General features: G+C 48.2%; 1 protein-coding gene across 6 annotated transcripts in view; it reads right to left on the reverse strand.

The window, feature by feature from the left end:
* Positions 1–15,139, reverse strand: part of LOC146811779 (CD276 antigen-like) — a 296,310-nt gene that overhangs the window by 143,979 nt on the left and 137,192 nt on the right. For all 6 annotated transcript variants that reach the window (XM_085618764.1, XM_085618769.1, XM_085618766.1 and 3 more), the window contains one exon: positions 14,668–15,036. In XM_085618764.1, coding sequence (XP_085474890.1) covers positions 14,668–15,036 — 369 coding nt within the window. The remainder of the gene's footprint in view (positions 1–14,667; positions 15,037–15,139) is intronic.

The raw sequence follows: 15,139 nt of genomic DNA on the forward strand, positions 1-15,139 counted from the left end.
AGGGGGGAGTTGTTGTTCTGGGATTGTGGGGGAGGGGGGTTGTTGGGGATGGTTGTTTTCTTGTTTTGCAAGGCAATGTGAAGTTTTCTGGTGAATTCTCCGGGTTGTGCTCTCCGGGATGTGGGTATCATGTGCGGGAGTGGGATGGGGGTAGGGGATTGAGAATCCTTTCGTGGAATGTGAACGGTCTGGGGGACAGGATCAAGCGCAGGGTGGTGTTGCAGTTCTTGAAACGAACCTCGCCCGACATTGTTTTCCTGCAGGAGACACATTTGATCGGGAACTCCTTCCAGGCCCTAAATAGGAGGGGCTATCGCCTTGCCGCTCACTCTGGTTTCACTTCTGGCTCTAGGGGAGTGGGTATTCCGGTTAGGGCCTCTCTCCCATTGGAAGTGGACGAGGTGCTTCACGATGATAGGGGACGATATGTGGCGCTGGTGGGGAGATGGGAGGGCAGGACTGTGTCGCTCGTGACTGTGTATGTACCTCCGGGGTTACAGACGGCTACGTTTGCTGATTTGGGGAGGTTGGTCCTGGGACTCCCTGGGGGGGTTCTGGTGTTGGGTGGTGACTTTAATGCCGTTGTCTCCGGGTTGGAGGACCGTCACCCTCCCAGGGATCTCCCTAGGGCTCAGGCCTGGTTGGGGGTTTTTTTGGACACTTTGGGACTTGTAGATTGCTGGAGATTGATGCATCCGGGGCAGGCGCAATACACCTTTCACTCGGGGGCCCATGGGAGTCTCTCGAGACTTGACTATATGCTTATGCCGGCGACCCAAGCTGGAATGATTGGGGAGGTGCGTCATTTGGCCCGAGGTATCTCTGACCATTCCCCTAAATGGTTGCAGCTGAGGGTTGTCTCAGGGGCAGAGGGGAGAGTGGCACCCATTAGCACCTGGTATCTTCGTAACCCTAAGATCCGCGCGGAGTTGGTCAAGTCCACTGATCACTACTTTACTGATAATGTGGGGTCGGTGTCGTCGACCGTCTCCCTATGGGAGGCTTATAAAGTGGTGGTCAGGGGGCAGGCCTTGTCCCTTATCTCCCATACTAAGAAGTGCGAGAGAGCGGAGGTGGTCCGCCTGGAAGCGGAAATAGCTGTAATGGAGGAGGACTTGGAGAGTGGGGTTACCGCGGAGAAATTGCATATCCTCAGCCTCAAACAGTCAGATTACAGAGCGTTAGTCACGGAGGCTGCTAAAGAGATGAGTAGAGAGCAGCAAGGGCGGTTGTATGATGTGGGGGATAAGGCCGGAAAACTGATCGCTTGGTTGGATAGGAAGGAGAGAGCTAGCAGGGTGGTGCCCGTTGTGGAGAGGAGTGATGGAGTGTGTGTGACTGCCCCGGTTGAGATCGTTGACTGCTTCGCGGCTCATTTCCGCGGAGTATACTCTCCGGTCTCGGTGCGATCGGAGGAGGATTCCCATAGCCTGCTTAGAGACATTGCATTGCCAGCCCTATCGGAGCCAGACGCGGTGTTGATGGAGGCGAAGTTGTCGTCAGATGAGATCGCGTTGGCCATTCGCTCGATTGCTTCGGGTAAAGCGGTGGGTCCTAATGGTCTTCCCATCGAACTCTACAAATTGCGTCCCGATAAGATAGCACCATATCTTCGAGACATGTTTTTGGCGGCACGTGCGGCGGGCTTCCTCCCCCCTGACCAACGCCTCGCCAGCATAGTTGTGATACACAAAGAGGGGAAGCCGCGAGATCGCTGCGCCTCCTATAGGCCCATTTCGCTGTTGAACGCGGAACCCAAAATTCTGGCTAAAGTGTTGGCTAACCGACTGGTTCGGGTCGTGGGCTACTTGATTCATCAGGATCAGTCTGGTTTTATACCCCATCGGAATACTGCTCTAAATCTGAGGCGGTTGCACGGCGTGCTTGCTAGAGTGGAATTCATACGTGAGCCGGCCATCTTGGCATCTTTGGATGCTACTATGGCATTCGACACTTTGGAGTGGCCATATATCTGGGCCGTGTTGGCGAAATTTGGGTTCGGGCCGGAGTTTATTGGTTGGGTAAAATTACTATACGCTGACCCACTGGCTCAGGTGGTGGTGAATGGTAGGGTGTCGGCTCCCTTCGCACTGGGGAGAGGTACGCGGCAGGGGTGTCCGCTATCACCCCTTCTCTTTGCACTTTCTTTGGAGCCTCTCGCCGCCTGGTTGCGTTGGGAGCCGTCGTTGCGAGGCATTAGATGGACGCCGGAATTCGAAGACCGTGTCTCCCGTTACGCGGATGATATCCTTCTGTATCTCACGTCTCCCCGGCGGTCGCTAATTGTATTGGTGGATGTGCTGAATCCTTTTGGCCGCAACTCCGGCCTGGTCATCAACTGGGCCAAGTCGTGCGTCTACGTCCTCTCGGGGGATGCCCCCCTTCTGCCGCGGGATTGCCCAGTTCAGATTGTTACCCCAGGGTTCAAATATTTGGGGATCTTTATCTCACTGGACCCCGCGGTTCGCTATGAGCGAAACCTTCTGCCTCCCCTCCAACGATTGAAGGCCGACGTAGCGAGATGGCGACGACTTCCGCTCTCGCCGCTCGGACGGGCGGCATTGTTTAAAATGATGTCGCTGCCGCGTTTCTTGTATGCTTTGCAAAATACTCTTGATGTCGTGCCGGCCCGTTATTTCCGGGAGGTAGAGGGTCTGCAGCGCCAACTGTTTTGGGACGGGCGGCCGCGGATTGCTCTCGCCAAGTTGACGCTCCCTTGGTATGATGGGGGGGTCGCCCTCCCCGATATTAAACGATACTATTGGGCGTCTCAGCTGGTGGCGGTGAACCACGGGATGTATGGTCCTGCTTTAAACCCGGCCTTCGAGATGGATAAACTCCTGCTTCCGGGTGGGGACTATAATAGGGCGCTGTACTCGGTGTCCCAGGACACGCGGTTGACGGGACCCACGCGGGTGGCGGTACGTGTGTGGCACGCAGCGAATGCTGCGATGGGGTGGAGGGATCGCTTGACTCGGGCGACGCCGTTGTATGCTTCTGGGCGGTTGGGCTGTTTGTGGAGATCGAAAGGTTTCGAGAAATGGGATATGATTGGTATATGTAAGGTGGGTGATCTATGGGCGAAGGGATCTTTCAAAACGTTCGAAATGCTTAAACTTGAATATAAATTAAACGATGGAGAATACTTCCGGTACGCTCAAGTCTACCATGCGCTTTGTTCGGTTTTTCCGGATGCTACGGCTATCCCCGAGTATTCCCCACTGGAGGATAGAGTGTTGGACGGCTACGTGCCCGACAGCACTATTTCCCTGATTTATAAGAAACTCATTAACGATCGTGCTGACTTGCTGCTCCGTTTGAGGGAGGCATGGACGGGCGATGGCTTGGAATTGGATGATGAGGACTAGGTATCGGCGGTGGCCTCCCCAAAAGAGGTGGCGATCCCGGCCCGCCTACGGTTTGTACAGCTGAAGATCCTTCATAGAGTGTATGTCACAGGGCCCGGTTTGCTGCGTATGGGTTATTCGACGGATGGATTGTGTAAGCGTGGATGTGGCCTGCCGGGCACGTTCCTTCATATATTGTGGGAATGCTCGGAGGTTGTGCGATTCTGGAACGGTATCCACACCGTAATGGAGGGGGTTACGCACGTGGCCCTGTTGCCAGAGGCTAGGCGGTGTTTGTTGAATGTCTGGGAACCGAATGATTGTAATGCGGCACAGACGCAGTGGGTGACCTTGGGGTACATGGTGGCTAAGCGTAACATTGCACAGCTATGGGGCTCCCCGAGGCCGCCCACGATTGATGTATGGAAGGAGAATATGGACTGGTGTATGTTTAGGGAAAAGACAGTGTATGTGGCGAGTGGTAAGCCAGGGAAATGGTCTAGGGTATGGGGTCCGTGGAATCTATATCGGGGACGTATCTGCACCCCGCCTCTGCCATTGGAGGTCGATATTGCTCTAACCCCCTAGCCGCGCGTCCCGCGGGAGGGCTTGATGTGTGCTCCATGCTTTGTTTTCCCATTGCCCCCCTCTCCAGCTTCCGGACAGGAACTGCTTTGGACATTATATGTTATTCCCCGTCCCGGGAAGAGCACACTGCTACTTCGGACTCTCATTGCCTTGAGTGTGTTTTATATTTAATAAAAAATGAAACTGTTTTTTCCGATTGCTCCTGGCCTATGGCCACGGCCTATTACATGTGCTCACGAACTGCCGGGAGCTTTGCTTCTGGTTCATTTGAATATGTGACGTTGCACTGCGGGCCCTCGGGCTCTATAGCGGCCGGCCCTGGTGGTTGTAGGCCCTTGTCTGTATTTTATTGTGTACCAACGGTTTCTAATAAAAATATTACAAAAAAAAAAGAATGTGTGATGCAAAGAACTACAGCTACCACAATGCAATGGAATTGAAGAGCTTCTAACAAGCAGAGCTATTGTAAACATGTTTTACCTCTGCTGAGTCTGCACTAATTGGTGAATTGGTTTGTTTAGAATGGGAGTTGTATGGCCTTATCACTTGTGAATAGTGCTCCCTCCGGTATGAGGGGAGGCCTTTTTCAGAGCGCAAGACTCCTCTCTTCTGCTTCTGCATAGGGACAGGTGAGAGTAACTAAATCTTCTCAACCTAGATCCCTGAGGTCGCAGAGACTGCATGTTTTCAGTCAGTTGGATGTTTAGGGACCAGCTATTATTGGAAAGCTGACAAAGAAAGGGAAGCTTTCATGAGCAGTGACCCACCAGACTGAAGTATCTGAAGGCTACAAGCCAGACTGGGCCATAACGACGGGGATGTTGCACATGCCAGGCTGGAGCGGAAAGGGCCACAAACTAGACTGGGACCCAAGGAGGTACAAGCACACCCTGACTGAAGGGGGTTTTACAAGCATGACTGGAGTGTGATGGAGCAGAAGCCAGACAGCTGTGCGAGGGGTTTGCACGCCAAACTGGAGTGTAAGGGAGCCACATGCAAATCTAAGGCATACGTGGGGCAAGGGCCTGATCGTAATGTGAGGTGGTCGTGGGGGCATAGGTCATACTGAGGGTACTGGCCAGGGTAGGGCATGTGGGAGGGGGACACAGGAGGATCTGCCCCTGAGTAGCATGTTCAGGTAGTCTTGTTTTTCTGCCATCAGCACACATTCTTGAAATCTTATAAAGTGAAACTAGAAGTCCCACAACGTAGTGTGCTCCGCTCAGAAAACCTTGTACTGGCTAAAGGAAGCAGTGGCACATGTTATGGGGCCAATTGGCCGTTATTCAGGACAGCTCACCAACCTAGTTGCAAGACAGCCACAGAGTTTTCAGGATCTCCCTTTCATGAAGAGCTCGTACGCCCGTTAAAAAGAAAATAAATTCCGCTTGTCACCTTTGCTATATTATCGTATTTCAGGACAAAATGTTACCCTTTGATGTCAGAAAAACATGCCCAGTTGGTGTCTGAGTTGCAGTGAAAATTGAAAACCTGGGATCACTGCTGGCTTCCCTACTTAGCCAATTTGAGTGATCCTAGGCTGCTATTTTCTTTCATTTACTCTCCCTTTTATTCATTGGTGTAAACAAGGAGAGGGCTAAAGCTGAGGGCCTCTATTTCCATTCATACCTCTTCACACCTCTCGCAGGCACAAATTAAGTTGTGACATGAACGTATTGTTGCTTAGCTGCAACAAGTCCATCTAGAGCAGCATATTACAGCATTTGCTATCTCTTTCTTCTGCTTTATTTTAATAGTTTACATAAACGAGCAGAGAAAATATATATTTTTGCACTCCATAGAGAAAAGCTATAATCTCTTTCTGCATGTTTCCACTTTCTACACGTTCCAAACTACTCCAGCTTTTTTTAAACTGACTTATATTGAAGTGTTTCTAATATCTGTATGCAGGTTTTTGGTGTGTAAAATTTTGCAGCACTAGAGATTTTATTTGTATTCTTCATGATTGCAAGCATGCTCACTCTATAATATAAAAGTGCTACGCACCAAGGTTTTAAGTGGTTTGTGCGAAAGGTGATGGTGTGGCCATGTTTTATATGACATAAAGACATACACCCTGGTGTACATGTTCGAACTTGTTCCCTGTTAATCATTTTAGCCAATTTACTCCAAAATTGTGCTTTAAATGCACCATTGATTTCATTTTTAAATACATTTCCTCAGGGGTGGTGGGACCTTGTATCAATATCTTACTTGAGGAAAGCTCCCTTGCTGAAATTCAGATTGGGTATTACATCGGGCTTTCAGTGGTGCCAGTTGAGGATGCAGTTGGAGCCAATAGAGTAAGTGGGTGGAGTCAGTGGGTGGAGCAGGGGAAAGTGGTGTGGCATCCTACAAAAATTTGAGCACCTGGACTTAATATTTTACAAATTAAGCACTGGGTAGGCAGAGAATGATTCTCATAACCAGAGAAAGGTAGAAGTGAGAGTGGCAGGGTGCGGTCAGCTCCAAGAGGCAGCAGAGAGAAGATGGGGAAAGAAAGGAAATTGTCAGTAGAAAAGCAGATGGCATGTCAGGTGAAGAGACCACACAAAGCAGGAGGCTTGCATCAAACTTTAAGGAGAGCTTGTTTACTAGTGCTTTTTCCTCTAATAGCAACGAGTAAAATTTCTGATTGGTCTGTGCAAGCTGCTCTTTCCTTCTTTCCAGATTTGCTAATTTTTAGGTCTTGCTGAGTTAGCGCATGCGCTGCTCTGCGAGACATTTAGTCAGTGGCTTTTCGAAGTGCTTCCAAAGGCTCTTGCCGGCCACCAGCTTTCGGTTACGCGCGCATGAACGTGCATGCAAAGCTGCCATCAGGATTTTGTAATGGCTCATTAAGCCTTACAATGCTCCTCCACCCCCCTCTCTCCCTCTCTCAATACCCCCTCCCTCCTCGTAAGCTTTCTGGCAGCGCGTGGATCCTGGCTAATTAAGCCTTCCAGCGCATGAATTATGCTTCTCAACCCCCTTGTTAGGTCTCGGCTAGCGAAGTCTTGCTTGCGAGATTTAATGTTTTTCAGTAGTGGGGCTTGAACTCGCCCCTCTTCTCCAGTGGCTGGCTTCTTAAATGCTGGTCAGCCATTGGAGAAGAGCTTTGTCTGTCGAAACAAGCCCCGTCTTTTTCGGATTCGGGGGTGTGTTTTTTCGCTTCTTTCTCTTTTTTAAGCCCCGTCCCTTTTACACTGGTGGGCGTGTTTGTATATTTTCTTTTTACAGGCACGTTCTCGTGTTTATTCGTGTCTCTTGCTGGGATGTACAGAGCGATTTCCGAACCTCTAAGGTAAGCGATCTTTGTTTATTTACATTTCTTGTTTGCTAATTTATTTTTTGGGGTGTTTGTTTTTGAGGTCTACCACGTTCAGGTAATGCATCTTGTCTTTCTTTCTCATCTAATGTTTTGTTGTGTTTCTTTTTCAGGTCTACCCCGGCCCGTGTCGTCTCCATGCAGCGTCGAGCATGGAGTGCTTTGCCTGGTATGTACGATGCTGTTTGCGGGTCTTAGGTAAGCCATCTTGTCTTTCTTTCTCATCTAATGTTTTTTTGTGTTTATTTTTCAGGTCTACCCCGGCCCTTGTCGTCTCCGTGCAGCGTCGTGCAAGGAGTGACTTGCCCGGTCTGTATGCTGCTGTTTGAGTGTCTCAGGTAACTCATCTGGTATATGTTTCTCATCTAATGCATTTTTCAGTTTGTTTTAGAGGTCTACCCCGGCCCGTGTCGTCTCCCTGCAGCGTCGCGCAAGGAGTGCTTTGCCCGGTATGTATGATGCTGTTTGCGGGTCTCAGGTAACCTATCTTGTCTATGTTTCTCATCTAATGCATTTTTCTGTTTCTTTTACAGGTCTATCCCGGCCCGTGTCGTCTCCGTGCAGCGTCGTGCAAGGAGTGCTTTGCCCGGTATGTATGCTGCTGGTTGCGTGTCTCAGGTAAGACATCTTGTCTATGTTTCTCATCTAATGCATTTTTCTTTTTCTTTTACAGGTCTACCCCGGCCCGTGTGGTGTCCGTGCAGCGTTGTGCATGGAGTGCTTTGCCCGGCATGTATGATGCAGTTTGCGGGTGCTAGGTAAGCCATCTTGTCTTTCTTTTTCATGTAATTTTTTTTGTGTTTATTTTTCAGGTCTACCCCGGCCCGTGTCGTCTCCGTGCAGCGTCGTGCAAGGAGTGCTTTGCCCGGTATGTATGCTGCTGGTTGCGTGTCTCACGTAAGCCATCTTGTCTATGTTTCTCATCTAATGCATTTTTTCTGTTTGTTTTACAGGTCTACCCCAGCCCGTGTCGTCTCCGTGCAGCGTCGTGCATGGAGTGCTTTGCCCGGTATGTATGATGCTGTTTGCGGGTCTTAGGTAAGCCATCTTGTCTATCTTTCTCATCTAATGCATTTTTCTGTTTCTTTTACAGGTCTACCCTGGCACGTGTCGTCGTCGTGCATGGAGTGCTTTGCCCGTTATGTATGATGCTGTTTGCGGGTCTTAGGTAAGCCATCTTGTCTATGTTTCTCATTTAATGCATTTTTCTGTTTCTTTTTCAGGTCTGCCCCGGCCCGTGTTATCTCCGTGCAACGTCGTGCAAGGAGTGCTTTGCCCGGTATGTATGCTGGTGGTTGCGTGTCTCAGGTAAGCCATCTTGTCTATCTTTCTCATCTAATGCATTTTTCGGTTTCTTTTACAGGTCTACCCCGGCACGTGTCGTCTCCGTGCAGCATCGTGCATGGAGTGCTTTGCCCGGTATGTATGATGCTGTTTGCGGGTCTTAGGTAAGCCATCTTGTCTATCTTTCTCATCTAATGCATTTTTCTGTTTCTTTTACAGGTCTACCCCGGCACGTGTCGTCGTCGTGCATGGAGTGCTTTGCCCGGTATGTATGATGCTGTTTGTGGGTCTTAGGTAAGCCATCTTGTCTATGTTTCTCATTTAATGCATTTTTCTGTTTCTTTTTCAGGTCTGCCCCGGCCCGTGTCGTCTCCGTGCAACGTCGTGCAAGGAGTGCTTTGCCCGGTATGTATGCTGGTGGTTGCATGTCTCAGGTAAGCCATCTTGTCTATCTTTCTCATCTAATGCATTTTTCTGTTTATTTTTCAGGTCTACCCTGGCCCTTTTCGTCTCCGTGCAGCGTTGTGCAAGGAGTGCTTTGCCCGGTATGTATGCTGCTGGTTGTGTGTCTCAGGTAAGACATCTTGTCTATGTTTCTCATCTAATGCATTTTTCTGTTTGTTTTACAGGTCTACCCCGGCCCGTGTCGTCTCCGTGCAGCGTCGCGCAAGGTGTGTATTGGCCGGAATGTATGATTCTGGTTGCGGGTTTTAGGTAAGCCATCTTGTATTTCTTTCTCATCCAATGTTTTTTGTGTTTGTTTTTCAGGTCTACCCCGGCCCGTGTCGTCTCCGTGCAGCGTCGTGCAAGGAGTGCTTTGCCAGGTATGTATGCTGCTGGTTGAGTGTCTCAGGTAAGACATCTGGTCTATGTTTCTCATCTAATGCATTTTTCTGTTTGTTTTACAGGTCTACCCCGGCCCGTGTCGTCTCCGTGCAGCGTCGTGCAAGGAGTGCTTTGCCCGGTATGTATGATGCTGTTTGCAGGTCTTAGGTAAGCCATCTTGTCTATCTTTCTCATCTAATGCATTTTTCTGTTTCTTTTACAGGTCTACCCTGGCACGTGTCGTCGTCATGCATGGAGTGCTTTGCCCGTTATGTATGATGCTGTTTGCGGGTCTTAGGTAAGCCATCTTGTCTATGTTTCTCATTTAATGCATTTTTCTGTTTCTTTTTCAGGTCTGCCCCGGCCCGTGTTATCTCCGTGCAACGTCGTGCAAGGAGTGCTTTGCCCGGTATGTATGCTGGTGGTTGCGTGTCTCAGGTAAGCCATCTTGTCTATCTTTCTCATCTAATGCATTTTTCGGTTTCTTTTACAGGTCTACCCCGGCACGTGTCGTCTCCGTGCAGCGTCGTGCATGGAGTGCTTTGCCCGGTATGTATGATGCTGTTTGCGGGTTTTAGGTAAGCCATCTTGTCTATCTTTCTCATCTAATGCATTTTTCTGTTTCTTTTACAGGTCTACCCCGGCACGTGTCGTCTCCGTGCAGCGTCGTGCATGGAGTGCTTTGCCCGGTATGTATGATGGTGGTTGCATGTCTCAGGTAAGCCATCTTGTCTATCTTTCTCATCTAATGCATTTTTCTGTTTATTTTTCAGGTCTACCCTGGCCCTTGTCGTCTCCGTGCAGCGTTGTGCAAGGAGTGCTTTGCCCGGTATGTATGCTGCTGGTTGCGTGTCTCAGGTAAGACATCTTGTCTATGTTTCTCATCTAATGCATTTTTCTGTTTGTTTTACAGGTCTACCCCGGCCCGTGTCGTCTCCGTGCAGCGTCGCGCAAGGTGTGTATTGGCCGGAATGTATGATTCTGGTTGCGGGTTTTAGGTAAGCCATCTTGTATTTCTTTCTCATCTAATGTTTTTTGTGTTTGTTTTTCAGGTCTACCCCGGCCCGTGTCGTCTCCGTGCAGCGTCGTGCAAGGAGTGCTTTGCCAGGTATGTATGCTGCTGGTTGAGTGTCTCAGGTAAGACATCTGGTCTATGTTTCTCATCTAATGCATTTTTCAGTTTGTTTTACAGGTCTACCCCGGCCCGTGTCGTCTCCGTGCAGCGTCGCGCAAGTAGTGCTTTGCCCGGTATGTATGATGCTGTTTGCGGGTTTCAGGTAACCCATCTTGTCTATGTTTCTCATCTAATGCATTTTTCTGTTTCTTTTACAGGTCTATCCCGGCCCGTGTCGTCTCCGTGCAGCGTCGTGCAAGGAGTGCTTTGCCCGGTATGTATGCTGCTGGTTGCGTGTCTCAGGTAAGACATCTTGTCTATGTTTCTCATCTAATGCATTTTTCTGTTTGTTTTACAGGTCTACCCCGGCCCGTGTCGTCTCCGTGCAGCGTCGTGCAAGGAGTGCTTTGCCCGGTATGTATGATGCTGTTTGCGGGTCTTAGGTAAGCCATCTTGTCTATGTTTCTCATTTAATGCATTTTTCTTTTACAGGTCTACCCCGGCCCGTGTCGTGTCCGTGCAGCGTCGTGCATGGAGTGCTTTGTCCGGCATGTATGATGCTGTTTGCGGGTGTTAGGTAAGCCATCTTGTCTTTATTTCTCATGTAATTTTTTTTGTGTTTATTTTGCAGGTCTACCCCGGCCTGTGTCGTCTCCGTGCAGCGTCGTGCAAGGAGTGCTTTGCCCGGTATGTATGCTGCTGGTTGCGTGTCTCAGGTAAGCCATCTTGTCTATGTTTCTCATCTACTGCATTTTTATGTTTCTTTTACAGGTGTATCCCGGCCCGTGTCGTCTCCGTGCAGCGTTGCGCAAGGAGTGCTTTGCCCGGTATGTATGCTGCTGGTTGCGTGTCTCAGGTAAGACATCTTGTCTATGTTTCTCATCTAATGCATTTTTCTGTTTGTTTTACAGGTCTACCCCGGCCCGTGTCGTCTCCGTGCAGCGTCGTGCAAGGAGTGCTTTGCCCGGTATGTATACTGCTGTTTGCATGTCTCAGGTAAGCCATGTTGTTTATCTTTCTCATCTAATGCATTTTTCTGTTTCTTTTACAGGTCTACCCCGGCACGTGTCGTCTCCGTGCAGCGTCCTGCATGGAGTGCTTTGCCCGGTATGTATGATGCTGTTTGCGGGTCTTAGGTAATCCATCTTGTCTATGTTTCTCATTTAATGCATTTTTCTGTTTCTTTTACAGGTCTACCCTGGCCCGTGTCGTCTCCGTGCAGCGTCATGCAAGGAGTGCTTTGCCCGGTATGTATGCTGGTGGTTGCGTGTCAGGTAAGCCATCTTGTCTATCTTTCTCATCTAATGCATTTTTCTGTTTCTTTTACAGGTCTACACCGGCCCGTGTCATCTGCGTGCAGCGTGTCAAGGTTAGTTAGTCTGTTTTACTATGGTGTGACGCAGCTACATTAAGGAACGGTGTGATACTTGGCTTTTATGTATTAGGCTACTTTTTGGTTGATTGAAATTGCTTTATGTTACATTCTCACTGCAGCTTCTTTAAGGTAAGTCCAATAGGTATTGTTATGTATTTATTTTATAGGCAATATTTAATTCTTGGAATAATCTGTTTGTGTTTTATTCTATATTTTGTCCAGTTTTTACTTTGCCTGTTTTACTAGGGTGTGACGCCGCTACATTAAGGAACTGTGTGATATTTGGCTTTTATATATTAGGCTACTTTTTGGTTGATTGAAATTGCTTTATGTTACATTCTCACTGCAGCTTCTTTAAGTCCAATAGGTATTGTTATGTATTTATTTTCTAGTTAACAATTAATTCTTAGGATAATGTGTATGTGTCTAGATCTATGTGTGTCTGTGTGGTTCTGTATGTCTGTGTGTGTGGCTCTGTGTGTGTGGCTGTGTGTGTATGTGGCTCTGTGTACGTGTGGCTCTGTGTGTGTGTGGCTTTGTGTGTGTGTGGCTCTGTGTGTGTGTAGGTGGCTCTGTGTGTGTGTGTGGGAGGCTCTGTGTGTGTGTGTGTGGGAGGCTCTGTGTGTGTGGGAGGCTCTATGTGTGTGTGTGTGTGTGTGTGTGTATGTGTGTGTGTGTATGTGTGTATGTGTGTGCCTCTGTGTGTGTGGCTCTGTGTGGGTGGCTTTTTTTGTAGGTCCCTCTATGCGTGGGTGGCTCTGTCTCTGTGTGTGTAAATCTGTGTGTGTGTAGGTGGCTCTGTGTGGGTGACTATTTGTGTGTGGGTTGCTCTATGTGAATAGCTCTGTGTAGGTGGCTCTGTGTGGGTGGCTCTGTGTGTGGGTGCAAATGCAATAGGTCTCGCATTTGAGAGAGATTAAGCTATTGACATTGTAAATAACAATGCCGTTTCTTTCAATGTTTTAAAAACATAAACAAAAATAATGTCATGAGCAATGCCAATAGCTCTAACTTTAACAATGCCGAGACCACTGGTTTTTTTCTAACTTTGAGCGCGAGACTAAACTGCGCCCCTGCCCACGGGGAGGTAACAAAAGTAGCGGCACAAATCATGTTTGAGTGCTTTGCAGCAATTTACTTAAATACGGCCTCGTTTTGAGAACGATCATATGGAATGGAAAATGTTATCTTGAAAACACATCAGTTGACAGTTGGCCGCTTTTTTTATTGCTGTTAATTGTGGATTTATGATGTACTTTTATAGACTCTCACTTACTTTCACGGAACTGGAGGCTTTGTTCTACAATTAAAAACACTGTTTTAAAAAATGTGAGAACACACATCATTTGACGTAAATTGCACGTTTCAAAATTAAACCCCGATCACTGCAGCTCTGAGAAACAGAATTTATGTCTAGTTTCCAATTCACAATTCTTTTACTTTGGTGCCATCTAGTGGCACATTTTTTATTACAACTAATTATTTTTCTTTAATCCACAATTTTCTCGTCAAAACACCGCGAATGCCAAATAAATAGTAACTACAGAAGATACCCACAGTTTCGTTTGCTCTGTTAGAATCCTATGAATTGCTGAGAGACGCCATAACCATGCATCGTAAGCGATGCATAGTACGAAGATGCAAGTTAACTATTTCCCTCAAACTTCTAGCAGACCTAGTTGCTAGGTTTTTGAAAATCTTTCTAATTTGCAAGGGAAAAAAATATTTTTTTTACAAATTGCTTCATTGACCCGATTTTGCTTGCTGGTACTGTCCATTGAATTCCGTTGGAATTCCTATTTTGAACAATACAGACACGCATTGGCATAACCAATAGGTCTCGCCTTTGGGACCTTATAAGTGTTTTGTTATCCAGCAAAATATCCTTGGTGCAACAACATCAACTATTGCATGGCTAAACACTTATAAGGTCCCAAAGGTGAGAACTATTTGCTATGCCAATGCTTGTTTTAGTAGTTTCCTGAGTGGCAGTCTGTTGAGCACTCAGGATGAATGAAGTCACAACTGGCTGATCGGACCTTGTTCAGGTGGTCTTGGGCTGGGGGTGGGTAGTACTTGTGAAGGAGGTCTGGAAATTGAGTTTCCCAGAACAGGGAGTGGATATCATTGGAGTCTATCTTATCACTGTTCTTAGACCACTGTTGACATAACAATTTGTAACTTTTCTCGGTTTAGGTATGTATGCCTTTATAGAGCAATAAGTATGGTGATAATCATTGTGACAGGTCTGTGTGGGTGAGGAAGGGAATGGGAATGGTCCTACCTTGAAGACTTGTCAAACGCAGCCCTATGAGTCCTATGTCTGCTATCGGTGCCAGAAAAGGAGGCCGTGGAGAGTATGAAGTGCGGCCAGTCCTTCCAAGCTGCAGACACGCAGATCCTTCTGCAGTGGTGCAATGTGCCTGCATATTATATGTGGCACTTTAGTGTGCTGTGGTGCTTAAATTACATATATGCTAGGTTCTGGGACTTGTAGCTTTGCATTTAAAATGATAAGCCTAAAACCCCAGCCTAGAACAAGCCCTGCAGTAGTCCACTGGTTGAGGTTAGGTATCAGCCTGCAGTTTTAGGAGGGGGAAGGCAGAGGGCCCAGACCACATTGGAGACCATTTTCTGGAGTAGGTGACAGTTGGTGGCTGGGAGCAAGTGTGGATCTGGGTTGCTGGGTTGGTGAAGGCACACATACATATTTTTTCATTAGGAATTTTTTAGAAAACAAGAGGCTGGTGGAACAGTTATTTAGCTGTGCCTAGGCCATAACTAGAAAAGCAGAGCATTAAAAAGCTGTGCTATTGGCAAGACTTACCATACACTTCCAAGACAGTCTCAGCATAAGCCATGCCGCTGGCCTCGGTGACGATGCAGCGGTACAGCCCAGCGTCTCCCACGGTTACTTTGGAGAGCTTCAGTGAGGCATTGCCATGGTGGATCTGGCTGAGCTGCATCAAGGCCCGTCCACGATACGAAGGGTTCTGGGGTTCTATTGCAACGTTACTGTCCTGGCTGTTGCTGTAGTGGTGAACAACATGGGTCTCATCTTCATAGTAGTGGTACCAGAGGATATTCAGCCTGGAGGTTTGGACCAGAGACCTGGGCGTGAAAGTGCAGCCGAGCAGGACATCGCCCTCAAGCCGGGCACGAAAGATGGGGGCTGCGACAGATACCGAGGGAGTTGCTAAAAGGGAAAAAGAAGGCAGAGATGTGAGTATGAGGAGTGGAGAGTACAGTAAGAGGAGGACTGGGAGGAAAGACTGGGAGGAAGGGAGAGGAAAAGCCTT

This window comes from Triturus cristatus, chromosome 7 (assembly GCF_964204655.1).
Source record: "Triturus cristatus chromosome 7, aTriCri1.1, whole genome shotgun sequence".
NCBI classification, from domain to species: domain Eukaryota; kingdom Metazoa; phylum Chordata; class Amphibia; order Caudata; family Salamandridae; genus Triturus; species Triturus cristatus.